The 27,497-nt window shown below is 48.0% G+C and overlaps 1 protein-coding gene across 1 annotated transcript in view; it reads right to left on the reverse strand.

The window, feature by feature from the left end:
* Window positions 1–443: 443 nt before the first annotated feature.
* The window catches only part of TRPC7 (transient receptor potential cation channel subfamily C member 7), a 147,081-nt gene continuing 120,027 nt past the window's right edge, over window positions 444–27,497 (reverse strand). Inside the window, exons 8-12 of the mRNA XM_066277151.1 lie at window positions 19,653–19,848; window positions 13,622–13,843; window positions 12,950–13,030; window positions 3,391–3,466; window positions 444–1,264 (exon numbers count right to left, since the gene is read on the reverse strand). Coding sequence (XP_066133248.1) covers window positions 1,095–1,264; window positions 3,391–3,466; window positions 12,950–13,030; window positions 13,622–13,843; window positions 19,653–19,848 — 745 coding nt within the window. The 3' untranslated portion in view covers window positions 444–1,094. The remainder of the gene's footprint in view (window positions 1,265–3,390; window positions 3,467–12,949; window positions 13,031–13,621; window positions 13,844–19,652; window positions 19,849–27,497) is intronic.

Below are 27,497 nucleotides of genomic sequence, written 5' to 3' on the forward strand. Positions count from 1 at the left end.
GCTGGTAAGCAGGCTCTCCTGGAATCCAGTGGCATTACCATCCTACTCAGAATGGGTGTTGTTTGAGGCCGGGCGCCCTCTGGTGGCCACTCTTCCCACTCACACCTAGGCTCTTTCAGAAAGATTTCTGGTTCCCTTTCACAGAGCGGCAGAGGGTGGGAGGTATGGCCAGGTGAAACATTCTGCTTCCCTCACCATTTCCTTCTCTTCCTTCCTCACTCTGGTGAGGCTGGGGACACTAGGTCTGGGATAGGAGGAGGGGCTTGGGAGTGGGGTTCCTGGTTGCGTGACTGTGGAGAGGGGGTGTTGGTGTCTTTCCCCCTCATCCCTGCCCCATTTTCTTCTGATCCATAGGCTCCCAAAGCCCCCTGCAGACAGGGCACAGGGCAGCAGGAGGGCAGCACATTCACAGAGGCTCCCCAGGCTATTATGAGGTAATTTTATTTCTTTTCATTGTAGGTAAAAATAGTAAATACAAGATAATCTTAATAAAGGTAAAAATACATCATTTGGATTTTGAACAGTGCTACCTACAGTACATTTTTTGATTTAGAATTTTTAAACTTTTTTTTTAAAATAAACAAATAGAACTATTTTGCTATTAGGCTATCTGTGTTCTCATCTGGCACTTAAGAATAGATCACAGGTCCCCTCCTGGTTCTGTCGGGATGTGTGTGGGTGGTGGGGAGGGATGAGCAGGGCATGTGGGGTGAGGTGGTTTGTCTTCCCAGGACACAGACAGAGCTGCGCTCCCTGTGCAGGGAGGTGCGTGTGCATCCCAGAAGGCCTCTTCGCGGCCACACGGTGTATGTCTGTGGCTGGACTGAAGGTCTCACACATGTGTGGGGGCCGGGGGGCACTTCCTCCCTTCCTGTGGTCCTGTTTCTCACCCAACAGCCTGGATTCACAGCAGTTCTGGATCCAGGCAGGCCCCTGGGCGGCAGATATCAGCAAGGCTGCTCAGGATGGAGCCAGTGGGTCCCCTTAGGGTCCTAGAGGAGTGGCCTGTGACCCCTCCCCACCTGGGCTGGTGGCCAGGGCATTCACCCTGGCCTTGGAATGCTGGTAGAAGTCACAGATGCCCATGTGGGCCGCTAAATGTCTTTACCCTTGTTCACCCTCAGGTGATCCTTGTTTAAATTCTTTCCAAATTTCTCACTGAGCTGCTGGATCAGGTCTGCCAGCTCCCCGGTAGCTTGAGATTTCTCTTCGAGAAGCTCATAGCGCAGGCTGGAGATATCTTGCTTGATTTCCTTCAGTTCACCTGTAAGGGCAGATGAGGTTGTAGTGAGCAGGCAGGAGGGGTTCCTGCCACATGCATTTGGGGTGCACATCTTTCCAGCAGAATGCCAGGTTGCTGGTCTAGCCCACCAGAGACGGAGGTGAGGGGACGTTTTGTCATAAGTACCACCCAGCTGCTACCACTGAAGGACACATCCATCTATCTGGGCCCCCTCTCCCATTCCTGGTCAAGCTCTCTAGTAAGGGTTTGAGGTAGATGGAGGAGTCAAGGTCAGGGTTGTGAATTACCGCCACCTAATTCATACGATGATTGTTAGAATGCAGATCTTAGAGCCAGCAAAGGTTGATTTCAAGACTCTGAGTAGTATCCTCGTTAACTGGAACCCGTTTTCCTGATGCTCGCTGTATTGTACTGTTAGTATTTGCAGAGTGGAGAAACTCCCACAAGTGAAGGGAGCAGCTCGGCCTAGTCGACTCGGCCATGGAACCGGGCAGGTTTGCAGGGGCAGGGTCCGTCCAGACCATGCAAATGGCACTGTGTCACAGAAGCCCTGCGCCAAGCCTGCCACCTCCTTCTGTTGCGACGGACCGCCAGGTGGGGACTTTCACCAATTTCCACAGTGAACCATGTGGCTAGAGAGCCACCGGGGCCTGAGCCGTGTGAACCTTTCCACATATTAACCACAGAGGGAGTTGAAAAAGTCTTTCCTGATGTTATAGATACTGGACTTGACTCAAGCGGGAGTCCACTGCCTGCGGACACAATATTCACGTCTGTTTTCTAGGTATATCTTATATACACACACAACATAGAGCTCTTAAAGGTACAGTTTGGTCAGTTTTGACATCTCTCAAAACTCACTGGGTACCTCACTGAGCCCCGGTTCCACAGTGTGATTCTAGTGCCATGGAACCCTGCAGCTCTGCCCTCTGTAGTCAGGTAGCTTCTTGTCAGTCACAGTTACACACTGCTTGAGGCTGGCTGGCCTGACACCTGGCAGTTTTATGTTTGAGACCCCAAAGTAGGAGTGGGTAGAAGGGCTCCTGCTCAGTCTCCGATAGATAGCCGGGGAGGGGGGGGACGCCCCAGGTGAAGCAGAGAGCCACCAATGATGACCAGGCTCTTCTGGGAGGCCCCTGTGGCTCAAGCGAGGGGCAGACTTAGTGCCTTTATTCATGGAAAAGGCTGTTTCTAGGTAGCAAATATTTGTCCTAGGTATCTTATGAAGATTAATTACCTGGCATAAAGTAACTTGCATTTTCATTTAAGAGTAACTGCTTAAAACAGACTGAAAAATACTGAAACAGTGAAAATCATGTAGTTTGCAAACTTCACCATGTATCAGAATGACCTGGTGCTCTTATCAAAACGCAGACCCCCAGGCATGGCCCTTCATTAGGCCTGGGTGTGCATTTTTAACCCGTGATTCTGAAGCAGGGTTGAGAAACCCTGGGGTTGTCAGATTCTGAGAGCCTCGGGGTGAGACAGGACGGAGCCAGCTGGACCTAAGGCGGTGGCGGAATTGGAAAGAGGTGTGTAGTCCACCTGTGCACCCACAGAATGAGGAGCTCGGGGCCATCCTGAACTCAATGGCCACGAGGCCGACTCAGGCAGCCACTGCGGCAGCCAGCAGAATTCCTACCCCAGGTCCTAAGCCCTGTGTCCTGCCTATGAACATGCTATGTTATGTGGCAAAAGGGCACTACAGTTGCAAATGGCATTGAGATTGCTAATCAGCTGACCTTAAATAGGGAGGTGATCCAGGTTTATCCAGTCTAATCACAGGTCTTTAGAAGTGGGAGGGGAAAGCAGAAGAGAGGGTAAGGGGACGGGATGACAGGAGGCCCGAGTGGTGGTGCCTGAGGAGGAGGAGGCCCAGTGCTGGCTCTGAGACGATGGGGCTGCACGCGGCAGGCAGACTGCTCTAGGTGACAGCGAGGGCTGCCCACCTGACAGCCCACAGGGACTTGTGATTTTAGTCTTACAGCTGCATGGAGACACATTCTGCCAACCTCAAGCCAGCATGGAGGCTGAGCCTGCCCGGGGTGCCCAGACAGGACCCCGGCCCTGCTGACAACACCTTGCTGGCACCCTGCGAGACCCCGCCCGGCTCCCGCTGACCCACAGGACACGGTCCACTCTCTTACCTTCATTAACTTCATCATTTTCTCTGTCCACCTGGGCCTTCAGGACATATCTTTTGATAAGCCGTTTCATGATTTTCTGAAATGTGAACACAAGGACAAGCCTAGCTGAGCACGGAGGCAGCCTGTGCGGTATACCACATATCATCCCTCCCACCGCACCTGGCCAGCTGCGGGGAGTCCTCACACGCCTGGTGCTCTGTCTCGTGGCAGGCCTGGCCAGTGCCTGCATTTAACCTCTCCCCCAGGATTCAGTACACCTGACCCCGGGATGGGAGAATGGGGCACTCTCAGTGCCAGGGAGAGAGAGCCATCCACACACGCTGCTCTAGGGTCTGAGGCCTGAGCAGCCCTGTCCTTGTGACCTCTGCCCTGCAACGGCCTCTTCTTGGGGCTTCAGCTCCGGAACACTTTCTTCTAGTTCAACAACTCATGCGATCAGGAGGGAGCGCTGTGGTCGTAGCAGCCGGCATTCCTTTGAGGTGCTGTGTGTGAGCAGAGATGCGCTCAGTCCAGAATCAGGGCCTGGGTTGGAGGACAAGACTTTACCCCGGAAAATTCCTATCAGATGCAGAAACAGACAGAGCTGGGCCCTGGGAAGTTTTGCCAAGATAGCACTTCCCTGAAAGCCCGCACACCTGACTCTGTGTCCCTAGGCTGCACGGAGTGGGAGGCTTTGGCCTGTGGCTTCAGTTAACGTGCAGACAGTGGGCTCTTGAAGCTGACACAGCCTGAGCAAGAGGAGATGCTGAGGACACAGCCAAGTGTAAGGACGACTGCAGGGGTGAACTTTGGATGTTGCCAGCTAGTTGTTCCAGGGTTCCTGTGAAATCACAGCATTTAAAAATATTCTGGTAACTGAGACTTTTGAATTTTGCAAGAGATGAGCAGCCAGCCAGCCAGGCAGGGAGGGACGGAGTCCCTGCTCCTTGACTGTGCCTTCCTATGACCTGTTCACCTGCTCACACCTGAGGACTAAGAGGACAGAGGCAGCACTTTCTAGATGGAAGGGCCCTGAATTCTGTCCCTCACTCAGCTGTGGATATCAAGCGGGTTAAGTTCTCTCTATGACATAGGCACAGGAAAAGCTCTTGCACGTGAAAGGCATGACCTGCGTGATGCAAAGACCGGCGGATATAGTTCATTATCCCATGGTGGTTCTCTCAGGGCCTTTGATTTCGAAGACATGGCTCTGAGGGGCACTCCAGCCTGGGGGTCCGAGGGCTTCCACTGAGCCTGGCAAAGGCTCTCTGTGGTGACCTTGAGTCCGTCCATTCGGATCAGTGCTGCCCTCTTCAGCTCTTACTGGGCTGGTGGTCCACGTGGCTCTGTGGTTTGAATTGTGATTAGTGCTAGATTTTTTCTTTCTCTCTCCCTCCCTTCCTTCCTTTTTCTTTCTCTTTATTATTGATTTTGAGAGAGAGAGAGAGAGAGAGAGAGAGAACTCAGTGGTGGGATTCAAATAATTTAACAACTGGTTCTCTTCCCTAATGACTGTTTTAAGTATAAAAAACCCGATATACTAAAAGTAGTTTATTATTTCATGCATTTAATACTTAAATAAGAACAAGAAAAGAGGCACACAAAACTAGATTATAAGAGTTTTAAAATATTAATGAAAAAAGATTAAATAATACCTGACAAAAAACAGTAAAACTGTTATTTAAGATATTTCCATATTGCTTCTTGATTGGCATCCTCACTTGCAATTTTTTTTTCCTACGGACGGAATGAACATTACTACAGGTGCTTAGAATATGCTGTGGTGCAGATGAACGTTAAAAAAGAATACATAATGTCAATTTGTGATTTTCACATTGGGTGGATGCCCAGGCACCCACCTTAGAGAGAACCCTGATTAAAATGACATTTTAACAACCAGTTTGCAGAACTCAACAAAAATTAGGTATCAGTTCTGCCAAAGTGGTGTGTACCAGCTGAATCCCACACTAGAGGAGAGAGATGGGACGCATCAACAGCTCATAGTTGCTTCAGTTAAGTTGTTTCTTGGTTGCTTCTCATATGTGCCTTGACTGGAGGGCTCAAGTTGAACCAGTAGCCCCTTGCTCAAGCCAGCAACCTTGGGATCATGTTGATGATCCCACGTTCAAGCCAGTGACCCTGCACTCAAGGTCGTGACTCTGCATGCAAGCCGGCGACCCTGCGCTTTAGCCAGTGACCTCAGTGTCGATACTCTATCCACTGTGCCACCACCAATCAGGCAGTGCTAGATTTCTCATTGATAGTCTTCTGGTCATTAAGGCCAGTCACCTAAGTTACAAGATATATATGCCTTTCCATGGGACTCATTAATGCTCTTTGCACTTTGAAAAAACAAAACAAAACAAAACTTGGTCCAAACCAGTCTCACGGGAAAACAAACAAACAGCCCAGGGATCTGACATCCTTATTGAACAAGGAATTCAGAAGTACTCTTCCACTGCAAAGTTTCAGGCTGATGCAACTTAAGGGGATCTGGTTAGTCTGTTTCCATTTGTGTTGTAAGATTATCAGCCAGAGATTGGAAGTGAAGAGTTTCCTTTTCCCTGAGGTGCTGAGTGGGATCCTCCCCCAGCCATGGCAGCACTTTGGCCCTGCTGGCTCCGGCCAACACTGCGTTCCAGGGCAGCGTGAGTAAACCAATCATTTAGAGCAGGGGTCCCCAACCTTTTTTGGGCCACAGTCTGGTTTAATGTCAGAAAATATTTTCACGGACGGCCTTTAGGGTGGGACGGATAAATGTATCACGTGACGGAGACAAGCGTCAAGAGTGAGTCTTAGACGGATATAACAGAGGGAATCTGGTCATTTTTAAAAAATAAAACATCGTGCCCTGGCCGGTTGGCTCAGCGGTAGAGCATCGGCCTAGCGTGCGGAGGACCCGGGTTCGATTCCCGGCCAGGGCACACAGGAGAAGCGCCCATTTGCTTCTCCACCCCTCCGCCGCGCTTTCCTCTCTGTCTCTCTCTTCCCCTCCTGCAGCCAAGGCTCCATTGGAGCAAAGATGGCCTGGGTGCTGGGGATGGATCTGTGGCCTCTGCCTCAGGTAGTAGAGTGGCTCTGGTCGCAACATGGCGACGCCCAGGATGGGCAGAGCATTGCCCCCTGGTGGGCAGAGCATCGCCCCTGGTGGGTGTGCCGGGTGGATCCCGGTCGGGCGCATGCTGGAGTCTGTCTGACTGTCTCTCCCTGTTTCCAGCTTCAGAAAAATTAAAAAAAAAAAAAGAAAAAAAGAAAAAAATAAAACATCGTTCAGACTTAAATATATATAAATAAAACGGAAATAATGTAAGTTATTTATTCTTTCTCTGCGGACTGGTACCAAATGGCCCACGGACCAGTACCAGTCCGCGGCCCGGGGGTTGGGGACCCCTGATTTAGAGAGTCCGTGGTATGTGTTTAATGAATACACAATGTGCCCTCAAACTCCATTTGTTCTGAACAGGTGAGACGCTGCTCCCTAACCCCCTTCAGTGCCGAGCAGCTCCCCAAAGGAGGGGACATGGTGGGAAGGAAGCAGAGAAGCAGGTGTATTGAGTCCTGCAGACCGGAACCATGTGAACCTCCTGCACCAAAGGACCCTACTAAATCCTCCCAGAAACTGTGAGATGGAGGTGTCATCTCCATTTACAGGTGAGGACACTGAGGCTCAGAGAGGAGGTGACTTCTCCAGGATTGCACAGCTGGGAAGTAGCAGATCTGGGATTATCCAAAATAGAAGCCAAAGTTGGGGCTTCATCCAGGCCTTAGAAAAAGGATAAGTGCAAAATAGTTTAGGAGATGAGATGCAGGAAACTGGCTCCCATTGGTCAAAGGGGAATTTGGACCATTTCTGGGTACCAGTTTGTCTTTTAAAAAGGTACGTCTTTTATGCAAGAGGAAACCTCATTTAGATTTCAGAGGATGGTTGGCTTTGTTGTTACTCCTTGGAGAAGAGGGTCAGTGGTATGTCATGGTCACGCATGCTCATGGCCCGCTCTTGAAAACTGGCATGCTTGCCCTGAGTTCAGGTTTCTGCAGACTTATGGCTCAGAGTGTGGAGAAGCAAAGGCTCGCTGGCTGGTTTCTCAATATACGTGAGGATTATAGAGCCTTAATATGGAAGCCACATCACACGAGACTACAGACATGAAGGGGCCCTTTAACCTTCATTCCTGTCCCCCATCCACTTCCAGGACTGACAGGTGCCTGAAGGGAGAACAGTGTGGCCACCTGGAGTTGCTGAGAAAGTTCTTGTCCTGCTGGGGACCTACTTCCCCCCTGGTAGGTACACATCAAGACAACCTGGGGTCTGCAGGAGCAAGAGGTCAGTCTTGTTCCCAGGAAGTCTGAAATGGTGAGAAAATGCCCCACATCTCCACTAAGTGAATGCTACACAGGATTCTAGAAAAGATGGACAACAAAAGCCTCCCCTCCTTCCCTACCTGGGGGAAAATCATGTTCCTTTGGGGTGAGTGTGAGATATCTCTTTAGTAGTCTTGCACTTCAAGGAGATGATGAACTTTACCCACGTTCACATGTCTTCACTGGTGGCCCTCCTGGCCCGCCATCCCCCGTGCGTTCAAGCAAGAGTGGGCGGTGAATATTTTCAGTGACATGATGGGGCAGAAGAGCTTATACTGAGATGCACAGTGGGTAGGATGGTTGTGAGACCAATATTCTGAGACCAATATCCAGGGCAGAAGGGACACAGTTCCCCTTGCCCAGACTCCATGGGGCTGATGGCCTCTGGATGCTACTGATGAAGGGAAAATCGGTCTTTCTATGGAAGAGAAACCCCTGCGGTGCAACCAGGACAGCTGAAGACACAGACGAGGAAGAGCACACCTGTGGTATGTGGAATGGCACACCAAGTAGAACCTGGGAACACAGAGGCTGAGGCACACTGGGAGCAGGGAGGGCAGAATGGGTCCTGGGGCGAGTCGTGTGTTACACGGGGCTCATCAGACATGGAAGAGAAGAGATCAACACTGGCTAGTGGTCTCCTCTGGTTGCTCTGATCTCTGCACAACAGGCCTTCTGCAAGGTGAGAAAAAGGACTCCCCCGGTTTGTGGGGAAGAGATTGTGTCATCAGGGTTGGGGCTATTTGAATGACGGACTGTGCCTGGATTCGGTGGTTCTTTGGGATGTGGCTTGTGTGCCTGCCCACAAAGGAAATGTACCTCTCCAAGAGTGCGTATATGGGTCATTATACACTCCAAGACACTGACACTGGATCTTGGAACAGGTCACAGGGCAGCTTTGATAGGAGGCACAATATGGCCACCTCGCTGTTGTCATGGTTTTGTTCCATTGTTCAGTCTCACCACAGAACCCAGATTGGAAAAAACAACATTGCAACAGCTAGGAACCGCTTTTGTGAAAAATAACAATTCAGGCCCCTGGAAGCTCAAGAACACAAAGCACAGAGAGCCCTGGGGTCTGAAGGGGACCTTTCCCTGGAGAGCACCCAAAGATCAACACTGTGAGTTTCAACACCTCAAGCACTAAGGCTGAACAATCAAGCAGATCTACAGAGACACAAAGGAAACAAGCTTAAAACCACAGGCTTATGGACAACAGGGCTCCTGTCTTATTGGGACATTACAGAATTTCCCAGAGCTGTGAGGGTGACAGGCTGACGGTGTCTGTGCTCAGAGAGATGGCAGCCTGGGTGCAGCCTGGGAGCAGCTCAGGCTCCCCCGACCTTCGCAAGTTGGGGAGCTGCTTGGAGAAGACAGCACTGCAGCTGGGAAGGCCACCAGTGGCCCAAGAGAGGAGGTGAGCCATCGTAGATTCTGGCCTGACTCCTTTTCTCTGCTTCCCAGTTCCTTTTGCACAGTGCTGCCTCCTGCACCTCGCCTTCTCCCCTCAGGCTGCAGAGGCTCAGCTAGATCTCTCCCTAGTGACGGTCACACTCAGGCAGGGCAGGCCCCCGAGGAAGGCTCAGGTGTGATGCTATGCAGATGATGATGGGCCAGTGCCTGGGCTGCATGTGAGGTGAAGGACCTCAGTTCAGCCAGCTGTGTGACCTTTGAGACTGAGCATCAGTTCTCTCATCTGTTAAAGGGGGTTAAAGATACTGCCTCAGACAGGAATATGGTGAGATTACACCAGTGCTAGTGTCTAGTCTGCCCCCAGCTGTCTATTCATGTCGGCTCAAGGTTTACTTCTGTTTGAGCAGGTGATGGCTCAGGAGGATGCCTAGACCTTCCTGAGCAGAGCTGAACAAAGTGCAAGCGTGCACGTGCCCAGTGCTCCCCGCGCCCATCTGCTCTCCTCCGACGCCTGTGGTCCAGTTTGCCTGTCTCCTTCTCTGTGACGACTGTCTGAATGAGCAGCCCTAGGCTTTGCGTGGTGGAGTCACAGAATGCAGGCGAGCCCACTTCCCAAGGTTATCCCTGCAGCTGCAAACCCTCCAGTCTCTGTGGTCAGAGCAGGGAGCTCTACAGGAGATGGGAGGCTGCCAGGACTCCACCACTATGATGGGCAGAAGCGGGACCCCCCTGAGACTGCTTTTGAAAATGGCCTCACTCGTTAAGGACTCATTCTGGGTACAGGAATGGAGAGGTCTTCCTCCCTCTCAGCAGCTGATGGGCCTCAAAACCCAGGAGAGATTTGGCCCCAACCTGATGGGGTTGTCTATCTTTTTGGTGACACAGATAATCTAAACTTCCCTCTGAGAAGCTGAGAAAGGAGAACCCTCCCACTGACCAAAGGATTTGTCCTGTAAAACAACTCAGGGCAGGTCAGATGGCTGAGGCCCGATTTTATGCGTGATTAAAGACAAGATTGCCCAATGCCAACGTTCAACCTGCATCATCAGATAACACCTGAAGAAGTGCTTTGAGGGATGAGCCAGTTCTTAATTGTGCACTTCAGTCCTCCTCACTGCACAGCTGGCTTCTGAAATACGGACGGGAATTCAGTTGGAGACCTGTGTCTGGAAGGTGTGATTGCTCCCTCTGGGGTGGTGGCACTAGGGACACATCACCTGGGCCCAGAGGAAGGCTCAGAACAGCTTCAAATTTACATCTGATAGGAAGTGATTAGTGCGGATCAGACTGCTGATCATTGGGGAGGAAGTCAGGGAAAGAATGGCTTGCACTTTTATAATTAATAACCTGAAGTTACCATTTATCACTACTGGCTCACAGGCTGATCGAACCGATACAGAGACTTGACATTAATGTCCAAAAGCGATGTGAGGACGGCAAGCACGGAAGACCATCTTCTGATCTGTACCAGACTCTGCGGGCTGGCAGGCCAGGGGCAGGAGCTCGCAGAGGACAGCAGAGCCACCTGGTGCCTGAGACCAACACTGGGAGTCAGGCAGCCTCTCCCTGCCACATGCCCGTTGGGGCGCCTCTGTGCCATTGGTTCTATATCCAGAATATGTTTGCTTTTCTCCTTCGCCCTACTCACACCCCGATCGAAGCCATAGTCCCCCGTACCTTCATGACCGTCCCATTCTCCTCACTGGCCTCCCTGCTTACACTCTGATCCCCAGCAGTCTCCTCTCATTAGAGCCGTTAGGTATTCTTCAAGCAGAGATAGCAGGTTATCTTCTCCCTCCCAAAGTTTAACTCCTCCAGCTGCCTTCCTTGATGCCTGACCTTGGTCTGGTCGCCCACTCTCTCCTCTGACTCTTTTGCCCCCCCTTCCAGCTGGGCTCCATCGGCTCTGCATCTGCCCTCCAGCTGCATGGAAGGCCCCAGATGCTGCCTCCTCCTTGCCCACAAGGGCCTAGCCTGTCGGGAGCCGATCAACAACTGCTGGCTGACAAGGTCACAGCAGGAGAAGACCCACAACTGCTGGCTGACAAGGTCACAGCAGAAGAAGATCAAAAACTGCTGAATGACAAAGTCACAGCAGAGAAGACCAATGGCTGCGGGGTGACAAAGTCACTGCAGTGAAGACCAATGGCTGCGGGGTGACAAAGTCACCGCAAAGGAAAGGCACAACGATACTTCCCCCTTTGACTTTTTGAATTAATCTGGCCTTATATTCCCCCTTTTCTGGGTGTGTGCTATTAATTATGGCACAGGGATAATAGTACCGTGCTTTCCCTGTAGATTCGTAGTGATTTCTTTGGAAATGAGACAGAGGATGTGAGTTCCACAGAAAAGCCTGTAAGCCCCTTGAACTGGGCTCATAGACATAAGAGGCTGGCTATGATATCCCTCGTAAAGGGTTAAGTTTGTAGGAGAATTCCTTCTTAATCATGTTAGAAAGAATAGATTGTGACTTGTGAATGGTTAGGAGGCAGTGGCTGTGCACAGAGCACCCCTAGGCCTTCACTTAATTCAACATTTTTCCTCCCTAGCCTTTTCATGTGATAGAGTAGAGAAACATTCCTTTCTTCTTGCTTATTTGATCTGCAAATAGTGGTATATTCTGAGAAGAATAGAGTCAGAACTTAACTAGTGTTTAAATATAATAAATAAGTAATATTTGACTAGACAATAGTATCTTAGGTAAGGTATAGTAGAATGGCCCATTGTGTGGCCTAGGATGAGAGCGTAGTCAGCAAGAAAAGAATGTTTTACTAAGAGAATTGTCTTTTGACTAAAGGCAATTGCTAGGCTTTCTCAATGAGATGTTCTCATGAGATTTAAAAATGTAGGGAAATCCATGGAATGTCTTGTGTTGCTGCTGGGCTATCTTGCAAGTGCACTCTGCATATCTTTGGATGAAAGCTATTCTTGATGTTATGTTAATTTCTTTAGAGGCAAGCCTTTTAGAATCTTGTGAGAAAAAGTAGGACATTGCATAAACCCAAGGCCATTTACCTGAGCAAGCGGTGGTCCATTGTTAGTCGTCTGCTAAATCTCTCTCTGCCCCTTAACTCACAACAGCAGTAAAGTTAGTTAATTTTTAGAACTAATACTCTAAAAGCTTTTACTGATGTTGTTATGCTATTCAAGTTATTTTGTATTTTGAATGATTTGCTACCTGGTTTGTGACTCATAGATGTAAATTAACTGTTATCTGGAAACATACAAACATAGTGAAACAAAAGCAATAATTAACACCATGTGATTGTAACTCAGTGTGCGTGTATAAAAAGGGAGCTATACTAGCATTTGGGAGAGATGCCTGGCAGTAAATGCTAACCAGAGAATAAAGAGAAAGAAAAGAATTCAGCTCTCTCACTCCATTTTCGCTGACGCCGTCTCCTCCTGTGGGACCCCTGGATCCCACCCCGGGGCTGGACCCCGGCACTAGCCAACCTTCCTCTCCTCGAAGGGGCCTCTGCTGACCACATTGAAGCAGCAGCTCCCTGTTTTCTCCATCTCTGCAGCCTACTGTGTTCTTCATGGCACTCTTACCAGTCTGGTTGTATCTATTTACTAGTGTGTTTACTTGTTCATCGTCTCCCCCACTGGACTGATGTGCCACTAAGGTAGGAACTCTGTCTTTGTCCCCATTAACTAGCACAGCCGGGCATACCGTAGGCACGCAGGAAACATTGGTTGAGTGGAAGAAGGAATGAAGCTGTTCTGAGGGCACAACAGCCATGCGGTTGAATTGTGTCTCAGTGGAGCCCACTTCTGCCCATGCCTGAGAAAAGGGTGGTACCTGGTAGCGGGTGGGTTTGCTGAAAGTATCATTTGCTGTCTGTTTCTCAGAATTCCTCATGCCAGCCTGGTAGCGAGTCTTCTGGAAAAAAAATACACAGATACATCATACCTATTTACCTGGTAGGACTTGAATAGCACCCACATATGGGGTGGTCCCTAAAAAGAAGACCCTTTGGAAGGCAATATACCCACTGCTGCTTGGCTTCCTGGGACACTGTTCCCAGGACCTTAGTTCTGTAGGATGTCCACAGGTTACAGAATACTGTTGATCAACTTTGGTAAGCACTGAGTTCAAGTTATACTGTTGTCTGTCCTCCAGGACTCCCCAGGCATTTTGCTAAGCTAATAAATGTTGAGAGTGTCCAGAAGGAGGAGATCATTCTCCAGTTACACTCTGGGAAGAGTGTACGAGTCCCCTAAGGGGTTCCCTAGGCTGGGGCTAGGGCTGGGCCCCAGACACACCTGGCCGAGGAGCCGCAGGGCACAGGGCAGCCCCCTCCGCCTCTGTGAGTGCTGCAGTTTTGCTGATGTGCCCAGCATTTGGAAAAGCAGTGGCCTTTCTGGAAGCCCAGCTCCCCTTGTATCAGGGGCCGTGTCTGAACCGAAGATACACAACTCCCCCTGCCCCCTCCTGCTGCCTTCTTAGCCCCATAAACTCCATGCTACCTACCCTGAATTTGGAATTTAGCATGCCCATTTCAAGGTCGTTTTCACAGCTTTTGGCCTTAGATTTGCAGAGTTTGATGAGGCACATCTTGATTCTCATTATGAGATAATAAAATGATTTAGGACTTGGCACTAGATTAAAAGGAGCAGGTAGAGTTCTTCCTTCATCAAAATACGACAGCCAGAGCTTCGCTCGGGCAAATTTCCATTCCACGTCTGCGTCCTCCTGTGGGGCCAGCAAAACAACAAGACACCATCAAAGCCCACGATTTAACAACTGAGCTCCATCTGAGGGAGGGGTGCAGCCTCCAAATCTGAAAGCAGATTTCTAAACAGGACTCTGACACCTTGTGGATCTCACTAAGAGGCATGCCTGGGAGCGTGCTGTCGCTAACACCATACACGCTAGTCATTCCTCCGGTCCCCGCTTGCATTCACAGCTGAAAATCTCAGCCAGTTCATCCTCGTTCGTTCTCCACTGGGTGTCTTTACCGACATTCTCCACCTGCCCCTAGCCAAGGAACGTTTCTCACTGCCACGTAATCTCGTTATCCGCTAACATTTATAGCTCTGCTAACTGGTTCACCAGCCACCACAGCATTAGCTAAGCCACAAAGGTGGACCGCAGAGGTACAGTTGAATTTTCAAGTAGCCACAATACGAAAAGAAAAATGGAACAGGTGAAATTAATTTCAGCGATACGTTATTTAATCCAGTAGATCCAAAAATGTGATCATTTCCACATGTGATCATTATTAAAATATCATTATAAAATTATTTTTAATAAAAATTATTTTTAAATAAAAATTATTAATGAAGTAGCTCACATTATTTTTTTCACGCCGAGCCTTAGAAATCAGTGTGTATTTTATACTTATGGTGCATCTCAACTTGGACGAGCCGTGTTTCAGGCACTCAGTAGGTGCATGTGGTAAGTGGCTACCATGCCGTATACCACGGTGTATTTCTCAGTAGGAAGTGTGTTTCCTGTTAGATAGAGTGCTGCCAGGAGATGCTAAGAGACACAGCACATGTAATTCAAGGGGAACAAACCTAACCATCGTTGGTCCGGCCATAGTAACTATGTTGTTACTGTTGTAACTATAGTTACTCTCTTCCCCGGGGATGGTGGTAGATTGAAACCCCAGATCTGTTACTTCTGACTTGGTGTCAGCACCAGAAAGCTGAGGGGGCCTCCAGTGAGTGGGCAGGCTCCGTAGGCCTCTGTCCTGGGAGGGCAGTTTGAGGCCAGCACAGAGGCATGGGATTTGGGATCAGACAGACCTGGGCTCACAACCTCTTACAAGCGATGTGACTTTAGGCGAGGGGCTTGGGCTCCCTCATCTGTGCATGGAGATGATGCTGCCTCCCTCAGAGCCCTGAGTCTGTGCTCTGTGAGTGGTGGCTTCCTCTCCCCACAGGTGCTGGCGACACTCGAGGCCCTGAACCCAGCAAGCACCTGTGTGAGGCTGTAGGGATGTGCTGTGTGATATAAGGCCATCGCCAGCAGGCTTGGCCATTTTGCTTGCTTTTGCTGAGACTCCATCAGCACCTGGCCTGGTTTATGGAACATCCTACATAGGTCTTTTAGACTGGAAGCTTTGTGAGGGTAGGGGTTGCTCCTTGTACAACAGAGAGTGTAACAGGGACCTAAGAGGAATGGTGATACGGTGGTGAGACCATGGGCTCTGCAGCCTGCCTGGCTCCATTCCTTACTAGATGTGTGCCCATGGTAGCTGCTTTACCTGCTCTGGGCCTCAGTTTCCTAATCTGTAAAATGGGGATAATAATACCTACCTTGTGGGTGGTTGTGAGAGTTAAAGAAGTTCATGTCTGAAAACCATTTAGTATCAGAAACTTGGGAAACCCTCAGTAAATGTTATTTTTATCTCCATAGCTTAACACAGTGCCTAGTGTTCAACCTTTAGTCATTCAGCAAACATTTATGGAGTACCTACTGTGTACCTGGCATGTGCTAGGTGGGCACTAGGGATGACAAACCATGCCTTTGTGGCAGTGACATGAGTATGTTAACGCATCAGCTAACCTTATACGTAGAGTCATGCTGAGAGCCATGGAGGCTCTGGTGTTTGGGTCGGCAGCCTGGCCCTGGGGACCAGGGAGGCTGCCCCGGTGGCTGGTATTTGAGCTGAGGTCCAGGGGAGAGTAGTTCCCAGCCAGGTCAAGTGCGGTGGCCGGCGGATGGAGAAAAGTGGGAGTCTGTCAGTGGGAGAAGCAGCGGGAGAAGCAGCAGGAGACGGAAGCCCTCTGAGAAAGATGGCAGTGGAGTGGAGAGCGGGCGGGAGCCGGGTTGAGAGCCAGACGTGTGATGGAGGGAGGACTTCTTTTTTTGTAGTTTTTAAGACCCAGAGGGTTATTTAAATCCTGACAGGAAGGACTAGACAGAAAGGGGGAGGGTGACAATGCAGGGGGAGCCGGGATAATAGGCGGGAGGGTGGGCTGCTGGGATGGGGAAGGAGGCAGGTGGGCGAGGCGGCACAGGGGCTTGTGGGTGTGAGCACTTGGACAGTAGGTGCTCAAGGGCTACTGGCTGTTCTCATGGAAGGCTTTATAAATATGGACTTGATCAAAATTCACTGTAACCATGAAGAGCGGGCATGTTCCAGTGGCCTCATTCCTTCCTGTCTGGCACACGCACCACCAGTGGGATGGGCGGGGGACAAGTGCTTTCAGCGATGAGGAGGGCCCAGAGCCTGGAGGGGAGCTGTGGCTGCAGTGAGCTCTGTCTGCCTCGTGTCACCACACTGTTGGGATAACTCGCCATCACAAGCCACACGCTTGCCCACTCTCACCCCAAACTAGTGGGCATCAATAACGTGGCTTTACATTTCACATTCATTTGGCCCAAAGCATGATGCTTGTTGGGATGGGGTCATCCATCCCAGGTGAGTGGTACAGAGACTCACAGATTATCTAGGCACCATCTGGTTTCTCTTAAACATGGGGAAACTGAGGCCCAGAAGGGCAAGGAGGACCAGTTAGCAATAGCTCATCCATATAGGTGACCAAATAGGTATAGAACTTTTAAAAAATATGTTTTTTAATCAACAGATGCTGCATTTTTATGGGTGTGTGGTTTGGTGGGGATGAGAGCTTCATGGTCCAGCTCACCTCTGCTTCTTTTCCCTGCACAATCTACACTCCTTCAGTGCTGAATATACCACATTGTTTACCCCTATCTACCTGGTGTATCTTCCTAGAATTTTATATGTTGAAGTTCTATTTTTCCGAAGCTGGAAATGGGGAGATACAGTCAGACAGACTCCTGCATGCGCCTGACCGGGATCCACCCGGCACGCCCACCAGGGGGCGATGCTCTGCCCCTCCGAGGGGTCGCTCTTTTGCGACCAGAGCCACTCTAGCGCCTGGGGCAGAGGCCAAGGTGCCATCCCCAGCGCCCGGGCCATCTTTGCTCCAATGGAGCCTCGGCTGCAGGAGGGGAAGAGAGAGACAGAGAGGAAGGAGAGGGGGAGGGGTGGAGAAGCAGATGGGCGCTTCTCCTGTGTGCCCTGGACGGGAATCGAACCCAGGACTTCTGCACGCCAGGCCGACGCTTTACCACTGAGCCAACTGGCCAGGGCTATGTTGAAGTTCTAAACCTCAGTACCTTACAATGTGACTACTTGGAAATAGGGCTCCCTAAGAGGTAATTGTAGTTAAATGAAGTTAAGGATGGGCCCCTAATCCAGTATGACCGGTGTCATAAGGAGAGGAAGAGACACCAGGGATGCATAAACACAGAGGAAAGGCCATGTGAGGACACAAGGAGGCAGCCATCTACAAATCAAGGCGAGAGGCCTCAGGAGAAAACAACCACGCTGACACCTTGAGTTTTGACTTCAGCCTTCAGAATGGTGAGTCAGTAACTTTCTGTTGCTTTAAGCTACCCTGTCTGTGGTACTTTGTTATGGAAAACCTCGTTTACTAATATATGGAGATCTTTATTTTTTCCTATGTGAGAAATAGACAAATAATTGTTTCTTATAAAAGATTTAAATACAGCCTGACCAGGTGGTGGTGCAGTGTATAGAGCATCTGACTGGGAAGTGGAAGGACCCAGGTTTGAGACTCTCAGGTCGCCAGCTTGAGCACGGGCTCATCTGGTTTGAGCAAAAGCTCACCAGCTTGAGCCCAAGGTCCCTGGCTCCAGCAAGGTGTTACTCAGTCTGCTGAAGGCCTGTGGTCAAGGCACATATGAGAAAGCAATCAACGAACAACTAAGAAGTCGCAATGTGCAACGAAAAACTAATGATTGATGCTTTTCATCTCTCCGTTCCTGTCTGTCTGTCCCTGTCTATCCCTCTCTCTGACTCTCTCTCTGTCTCTGTAAAAAAAAAAAAAAAGATTTAAATACAGAGGTATACCAAGCATATGTGATCATCCTCTTTCAAATCTCTGTTCTTCATCCCTTCCCCAGAAGATGCCCCAGGTCAGGGGGGTGGCCCCTTTCCTCTGTCTTCCCCTACTTTGTCTTTCTCTATATTCACATTTGCATATAAATAAGATTTGCTTATATTTGTATAACATTGTTTCACTCAACATTATCACGGGAATTTTGCTATATTTGCATTATGTAAATAAGATGTGCTTATATTTTCTTACAACTGCCATTTTTTCACTTTATGTTATCATAGAGATTTTGCTATATCAGCACAGAGACATTTTCCCCCTTGTTTATACAGTATTATATACACAGTGTTCTAAACTCTATACTACATTACAGTTTATTTAAATATTCTAACATTGATGAGCTAGTTCCAAGTTTTTTCTTTCATGAATTGTATAAAATCATATTTATGCATGGATATATTCCTAGATTTGTAATTATTGAGTGAAAGCATTTGTGCATTTTATTTGGTTTTAATTTTTAGTTTATTTATTTAACTTAAAAGTAAATCAAACAATAATATGATTTCTGAAACATAAAAAGGGATGAATGGAAAGGCATTCCAACCATTATGTCTCCCAACTTTACCTCTCAACAGGCACCCTGCTGTTCATTTCTTGTGAACCCTGTCAGACATCTTTTTTCTTCTTCAGATGTTTATATAATCAAAACTAAATATGTATTCCCCTTTCTCCCTTTCTTACACAAGACAGAGTACACCAGTGTTTTCAACCGCTGGTCCCTGGAAAAACATGTACTACAACTTGATTTTTTTTTCACTTAACACTCTAACTTGAAGATTTTTCCAAATCAGTATATAGAGAACATCTTCATCCTTTTTTAAAGCTGCGCAGTATCCCACTGTTCGGATGCAGCATAATCTATTTAACCAGATCCCTATTAATGCTCATTTAGTTTATTTTTAATTTTTTGCTGTTCCAGACAAGACTTCAGTCAATAGCTTATGGCTTGTGCATTTTAGATTTTGATAAATTGCCTCCTGGTACTCTCTCTAGGATTCCTCTATCTGATGGCAAAATCGTATTAGTCTTTGAATGGCCTTCAGTCATCACCTCTGCAGGCTTCTTGCCCCCACAGCCAATCACAGTTTCTGTTTTGCACCTCCTGCACCTGGCAGGATTGGCCCCAGGGTACTGTGGTTTGTTGATTGACATGTCTGTTTTTCTCATTGGACTGAGTTCCTTGAGGGCAGGGACTGTGCCTTAATCATTTCTGTATTGTCTTGTCTCCCACAGACTTGGCATACAGTAGGTACTTAATAAATTCAGGTGGGAGGCGGAAGGGAATGTGGGCTGAAAGATATAGTCATTTTGATTTGCTGTGGGTCACCTGCATTCTGCTCTGAGGGAACACATGTGAAAGAGGAAAGAGCCATGACCTTGAGTCTTTCTGTCCTTGTCGGGCCATTTTCTGTGTGCTGCTTGCTATGCCATGTGGCAGGTGGACCTGAAGTGCTCTGTGGAGCAGTCTGGGAAGAATGCCTGTCGTTTGCTAGTCTGGCTTCACATTCAATAACACATGGGCTTCTAAAGTCATTCCTTCATTGCTGAAAACAGCAGTGCAAATTAAACCAAGGGAAAGGGGATTTTCAATGAACTGGTCTTACCTCAATTTCCTGATATGAGTTGTTGATCATGGCTATTAGCATATTGAGCAGCACTACCACCATGGTGACATTGTAGACACCGTAGAGGACATAGCCGATGTTCTCGATGAACTTGTGGTCATATTTCAGCACCACCGAGATCACTTCAGACAAGCCAAATATGGACCAAAATAAGGTTTTAAAACTTTCTTCAACCCTGCAAGGAAACAGCAGTCACTTCAGGCAGTATGTATCGGCGAGCACTTCTCACACCCAAGTGGCCGTTACCCAGACTGAGTGGGTACCCCGAGTGGGGCTGGGCTGGCTGGTGGCACCTGTGTGCTGAAATAAGGAGACATTCAAGCTGCTAAGAATAATTTGAAAGACTATTATAAAGCGCAGGCTTTTCTTTTTCATTCAGTTCATTTATTAGGACTACCTACTGACTGTGGTGTTGGTTTTATCTTGTAATTAATTAAACATTTAAAATTAAACACCAGGGTGAATGTTTGTTCTTATGTTATCAGACTTTTTGTAGTTTGAGCCTCCTCCCAGACTGCTCAGTCCCATGTGTAAAGGGAAGAGGATGATGTCACTGATGGAGGTGGCATCATTGGTGACTGGGACTTGTTGGGCACTTGAAACCAATCAGCTCACTTAAGCCTTAAACCACCTCTGGGCTCTGTGGTGGGTCTGCTTATTATTCCCATTTTGCAGATGGAACCACTGATGTTCAGAACCTTACTATGTACCTTCCCTAGTAGCAGTCAGCTGGAAAGTGGGGGTGCAAATCCAGGCATGTCAGAGGTGTTCAGGAGTGTGTACTTCTAACACTACCCTTTCCCACCCCCTGGTCTGGGGAGGGCAGCCAGCCACTTATATCAAGTCCTCTAAACTAGGGTTGAATGATCAGGAATGAGACTGGTGAGTTTAGTGTGTCCATGTTGTTCCAGTTCACCAGGTTACTACCCAAACCTCACCCTGCTGTTCACTCCAGGCAGATACTGCATGTGCTTTGAGGGAAGACCTGGCTTATGGGACACTACACTTTGATGCCTGTGGAACTTGGGAGTTTCCAAAACACACTGGTTTTAAGAAGAAGATCCAAACACATGCCTTACTCTGTACTTTGTGGTGCTGATCTTGCATCAGGTTTCTGGCACAGAATCTGACTGGGAAGCTGGATTTGGGTGGGCAGTTGAGAACATGCATGTGTATCCGAGTGGCTAAGCAGTTCTTTTAGTTTGTGTACAGATTTTTCTGGTACCATTTATGAGAAAGCACTTTCTTTTTTCTTTAACATTTCAGATTTTTAACACTCACCCACAAATGGCCAGAATTAACCAGATCTAAAAAAAAAATCAGTGTTTCTTAAGGATTGGTATTTATTTGAAAAGATGTACAAAAATACTAGTACTTGTCACATTGGGTAAAAATTATATTCTCTTGCATAAATTTTCAGCGCTCCTATGTGTGTGTGTGTGTGTGTGTGGGGGGAGTAGTGTGTGTGTAGCCAGCTGTTTGGCTCATGCATCAGTGTCTGAAAACTAAAAGTTGAAAAGGGTTTTTGTGGTCATTACTTGTTTTTCTTTTTTTTTTTCTTTTCTTTTTTTTGTGAGGCAGAGACAGAGAGAGTCAGAGAGAGGGACAGATAGGGACAGACAGACAGGAATGGAGAGAGATGAGAAACATCAATTCTTCGTTGTGACACCTTAGTTGTTCATTGATTGATTTCTCATATGTGCCTTGACCGGAGGGCTACAGCAGACCGGTGACCCCTTGCTTGAGCCAGCAATCTTGGACTCAAGCTGGTGAGCCTTGCTCAAACCAGATGAGCCCACGCTCAAGCTGGTGATCTCAGGGTCTCGAACCTGGGTCCTCTACATCCCAGTCCGATGCTCTATCCACTGCGCCACTGCCTGGTCAGGCTCTTTTTTTTTTTTTTTTAAGTGAGAGGAGGGGAGATAGTGAGACAGACTCCCACATTCACCCCAAGCTGTATCCACTTGGCAACCCTGTCTAGGGCCAATGCTCAAATCAGCCAAGCTATTTTTAGCACCTGAGGTTGACATTCAGACCAATGAGCCATCCTCAATGCCTGGGGCTGACACTTGAACCAATCAAGCCACTGGCTGTGGAGGGGAAGAGGGAGAGAAGGGATACAGGGAGGGGGAGAGAAGCAGATGTTCACTTCTTCTGTGTGCCCTGACCAAGAATCAAACCCAGGACATCCATATGCTGGGCTGATGCTCAATCCACTGAGCCACTGGCCAGGGCCTTTGTTTTCTTTTAAAACTATGCATCTGGAATATTATAATTCATTTTAGTTTTAGCAAGCAGGAATTTCCTCAGGGGTTTGGGTAACCAGTGAATAACAAGCTGTTATTTTAGAGCTCCTGGTTCTCATGCTATTTCAAAAAAGAAGGAGAACTCTTTCCTCATATGAGATACAGCTTCCATTCGTGTGAAAAAGATGCTGTTCCATGTGGGGGCATGATTCATTGCAGGTGCTGTCTCCACTAAGAGGCAATCTTGGCTTGACCTGTGGTGGTGCAGTGGATAAAGCGTCGACCTGGAACACTGAGGTTGCTGGTTCGAAACCCTATGCTTGCCTGCTCAGGGCATATAATGGGAGTTGATGCTTTCTGCTCCTCCCTCCATTTTCTTGGTCTCTCTCTCTCTCCCTCTCTCTTGCTCTCTCCCCCTCTCTAAAATGAATTTTTTTTTTTTTAAAAAGAGGCAATCTTTCGGTTATCACCTTAGTGGAAGGGTACAACTTCAGAGAGAATTCAAAACCAAATACCAAAGGGCAGGATGTGGTCTCTGACAGTTGTCCCCTTCCTGGCAGGATCAGGTGAAAACTGGAGGACACTGTCCGGAGGAGGGGAGCAGACAGGTACTGGTCCAGGATTATGCGCTTAGCACGAACAGCCTGAGAGATGGATGATATGTGGACTGAAAGACATTTTACAGAAATTCATCTTCTCCTTCTTACCTCGAAAACCTCACAAACCTTTGGCTGACGCAACGAGGCACACAATTAATTATAGAACACATCTAGGGAAAACCTTCAGAATTTTGATTAGGGAAAATGGCCTAGATTCAGCAAGTATTTTTTTTCTCATTTGCTTCTTGCTATGATTTTTGCCACTAAGCTCTGATTTATCCTGGATGCCTTCACTTAGGCATTCTTTGTCAATAAGCTGAAGGAGGCAGAGCTGGCTCCTTAAGCAGTCTGTGTTCCAGTAAAAGAATACTTACAGATCTCTAAACCTATGCCTTGCCCCTCCCCCCCACACCCAGTCCCCCTCCCTTCCCCTCTGAGGCTTGGAATCACGAGCTGTTCAGTTTGTTGCCTGGCTTCCAGTTAATCTTCACACTTGTTTTTATTTCTATTCTGTAGTTTAAGGATTGGCCTCTGGACTTGAATGTGACCATGACCTCTAGGAGAAGCTAATTAGAAGAGACCGAGGCCCACTGGGATGGCCAGAGTGAGAGGGACTCCCAGCATCTGACTGGGCAGGATGGGATCTTACCCAAACTGCGTGTTTTTAACAATCTCTTCTCATCTTTAGGGGGGTATCGATAGCCCTTGCTTCCTCTTATTATGAGGCAAAATATATTGCAGGAAGAAAGGCCTTTAAAAAAAAAAGCTGAGTTCATTGGGTTGAATCATCCAAAATGGCTAGCTAGAGTCACCAGCAGGGACCCTCGGGTCTTGCATCTGTACCCACATTGCTTTACATGAATGTTCAGTGGACCGACGGGACAGACTGATTTTGTTGTTGTAGTGGTTTCTCAGAGGGGACCTTATGAACTGAGTTATGCCCAATTAGCTGGGCTAAGTAGTGAGCAGTTAAATATTTTATCCATACCTCAACCCATTTACCAGTAACTAAACTCTGAACAGCATTGAAGAGTTCAATGTTTAAAAATTACATGAACAAAATAAAACATTAGTATTTATATCATCTTGGTCTGAGAAAGGCTTTAGAAACTACAAGGGAAACAATTGCCCACATCAAACTTGTATACATCAAAAACATAAGTAAAAATATAAGGTAAAAAGACTAAGGGAAGAAAGAATTTGTATTTGTAACACCTATGACAATGAATATCTTTCTTATATAAGAGCTCTTATATATCAATATGAAAATGACAGACATCCAGCCCTGCTTGGTTGGCTCAGTGCATAGAGCATTGGCCTGGTGTGTGGATATCCCGGGTTTGATTCCTGGTCAGGGTACACAGGGAGAAACAACCATCTGCTTCTCTCTCCTTCCTTCACCCCCTTTTCTCCCTCTTCCCCTCCCACAGCCAGTGGCTCGATTGATTTGAGCATTGGCCTGGGCATTGAGGATGGCTTGGTTGGTCTGAGTGCATCAGCCTTGGGCACTTAAAATAGCTCTGTTGATTCGAGCATCAGCCCAAGACAGGATTGCTAGGTGGATACTGGTTGGGGAGCATGCAGGTGTCTGTCTCACTGTCTCCCCTCCTCTCACTTAAAGAAAAAAAGGGAAGAAAATGACAGACATTTGAGTAGAAAGAAAAAGGTGAAAAGTCCATGAAAAGTTGATGTTTTTTTATGGTGACGAGTGCTCCAGTCAGTAAGTTGATATGCCACACTTGTGGCATTTTCTGACTTACTATGCAGCAGGAAACAAATGAAACTTCTCCTCACTGTTGTGAGAGGGAAAAGGCTTGTGTTGCCTTGGCCTTGGAGCCCTGTAACAGTTTCTAGAAGGCTGGCCTTGGATGGAAGGCAATAGTACATTGTCCTCAATCTCATGAGGTTGGGCACTGGAGCTAGTCCCAATGGCTTGTGAGGTTATGATGCTCTCTGCGTCATGTACTAATCATCACCCACAATTTCAGGACCTATGGGACTTGGCATGGGCAGAAGACCAGTCACAGTGGAAGTCTGAGGATGTCTTTCTTTTTTTTTTTTTACAGAGACAGAGAGAGGGATAGACAGGGACAGACAGACAAGAACGAAGAGAGATGAGAAGCATCAATCATCAGTTTTTCGTTGCAACACCTTAGTTGTTCATTGATTGCTTTCTCATAGGTGCCTTGACCATGGAGCTACAGCATACTGAGTGACCCCTTGCTCAAGCGGGTGACCTTGGGTCCAAATTGGTGAGCATTGCTCAAACCAGACGAGCCCACGCTCAAGCTGGCGACCTTGGGGTCTCAAACCTGGGTCCTCCACTTCCCAGTCCGACGCTCTATTCACTGCACCACTGCCTGGTCTGGCTGGGGCTGTCTTTCAAGAAGAAAGTATCTTGCCATGGACTTCCTTGACATTCACCATGAAGCCACTTTTCTCACAAAAGGACCCTACTATCAACTAGCTGGTCTCAAGGCTAAATTTGAGGTTCTTTACTGACAGGCAAGGCTGCCACAGGTTCCACATTGTCCTCCCATCCACTCTGGCTATCCGCAGAGTTTACCATAGATCCCTTCACTTGTGTCAATCACAGGGATCTTCACAGAGATAGCTGGAGGAGTAAGAGCAGGAAAGGAGCATGCCTGGGTTCAATCCCAGCTCCAGCATGTATTGGCTCGGTGAGCCTGGGCATGTTACAAAACCTGTTTCAGTCTCAGTTTAGTCATGTATGAAACGGGATAATGGTGTGCTATTATTAAGTTGCTTTGAAGGTTACATGAGCAACCCATGTGCCTGACCAAGTGGTGGCACAGTGGATAGAGCATCGGACTGGGATGTGGAGGATCCAGGTTTGAAACCCCGAGGTTGCTGGCTTGAGCCCAGGCTCACCAGCTTGAGTACAGGGTCACTGGCTTGAGCGTGGGATCATAGACATGACTCGATGGTTGCCTGCTTGAAGCCCAAGGTCACTAGCTTGGACCCAATGTTGCTGGCTTGAGCAAGGGGTCACTTGCTCTGCTGTAGCCCTCTGATCAAGGCACATATGAGAAAGCAATCAACAAACAACTAAGGTGTCACAACAAAGCATTGATGCTTCTCATCTCTCTCCCTTCCTGTCTCTGTCTTCCCTATCTGTCCTTCTCTTTGACTCTGTCTCTGTCAAATAAAAAAAAAAGAGCAGCCCATGTAACATACATAGTAAGAACCCAATAAATGGTAGCTATTATTTTTATTCATTTGTGTATTTGCCAAACATTCACTAATCTCCCACTGTGCCAGGCACTGTCCAGGTGATGAGGACATGTTTCTGTCCTTGTGGGGGTCCCAGTCTAAAGCAGGTCCAACAGGGTGAGTGGATGCTATACAGACATTGGTAAGGATGCTGCATTTGCCTTGCTTTATCCGGAAACACATACAACCCCATCGGCCCCTCATTGCTTCTGCACAGGACTAAGTAACGTTACTAAATCAGCTGCCTATTGACTTTTCTGAACAAGCCTCGTCTTCCTTCTTGTCTGCAAAGAGCATCACAAACCCTTGATTTCATGCAAATCCTATTTCCGCTTTCTCCAGCCCTTGCTGTCTTTCGGTATTTGACATGTACTCAATAGGCCACCCTAGCCTAAGCAGTGCTCCTAATGAATAAGAGGGGAACAGTGCTGTAGTGATGTTGAATAGACTGTGATTCACCCTCCTCTTACCCGCTGGGGTGTATGTGGGGGGCAGGTTGGGACCGATTTGTCAAGCAGAAAGCAGGGACCTGGTAATCAGTTCTGTGCCAGGTCTGTCTCGCCTGCATAACAGGACTTTAATCACAGGTTGCTGGAAGAGGCAGTGAGTATTGGTCTCAGAGAACAAGCTGATCAACAAGGTGAGGGTTTGGGGTGATTGTTATGAAAATTGTTGCTGCTTCAGAATGCATGTCGCCCTTTCCCCAGTGTCAGGGCACTCTCCCCCACCCCAAAAGTTAAGTTCAGTTACCTACCCAAGTGCAGGGTAAAATTAAGCAGGAGGAGCAGGTCCTAAAAGACTGTTTCTCAAGTTCAGGTGTTGTGCTCGAGTTCTGCTGAAGCAGAAACAATGCTCACTTTCCACAGAGCTGGGAGATGGAAGAAGATGCTGGAACATGGACAGTCTCTGTTGAGGGGCTGTGTTTGTCTGTGCCCAGACCTGGAGACCCAGGGCTGTAGGATCAGGTTTGCAGAAGGCACAGGAAGAGAGTCAGATGCCTGAGAAAGTCTGAACCTCGCCCTTGCTCTGCCCTGCAAGCTTGTGTTCTCCAAATCATTTCTTGGTTTGTCTAGGGTTCTAAATGAAGAGTTTGATTTAGACAGTCCAGAGATAGAGTCCTAGATTTAGGCAAGGAACTCAATGCACAAAGCCCATAAAGCCTAGATTATTCCTCCTGAGGACCAAACTCTTCTCCTGGTAGCTGGGCTGCTTCTGGAGGGCAGAGCTGGGCATTCTTCACCCTTGAAACTCCAACTCTAGTACTTTACTTGGCCCCTGGTGCATGAATAAAGCATGGCGCACTGCAGGTGTGGGTAAGTTCAGTGTGGTTCAATGAATAAAGGAATCCCTGGTGCACATTTTGGCTTCGTGGTTCCTGGTCCCAGTGTTACCCAGTCAGAGTGCAGGCTCTGAAGTCAAGGAAACCTGGTTTGACTGTGAACTTCTGGCCAAATCACTTAGCATCTCTGAGCTTTTCTCCCTAGCTATAAAATGAGAGAACAACAATTTCTACTCCATAGGGTTGCCCTGAAGATTCAATGAGTTCATAGAATGCTTGGGAAGTGCATCAAATACTGCCTGGCCATACAAATACACGATAAATGTTACTAATTTTATTATTTGTATTCATTTCTTTTTCTTTCTTTACTGTATTTGGTTCTGGCATCAGGGCAAAAAGACTCTTCTACCCTACAATCAATTCTCAGAATAGCCCTTCCACAATGAGAACCAGCTCTTTGTCCATC

Source organism: Saccopteryx bilineata, chromosome 4 (genome assembly GCF_036850765.1).
Source record: "Saccopteryx bilineata isolate mSacBil1 chromosome 4, mSacBil1_pri_phased_curated, whole genome shotgun sequence".
NCBI classification, from domain to species: domain Eukaryota; kingdom Metazoa; phylum Chordata; class Mammalia; order Chiroptera; family Emballonuridae; genus Saccopteryx; species Saccopteryx bilineata.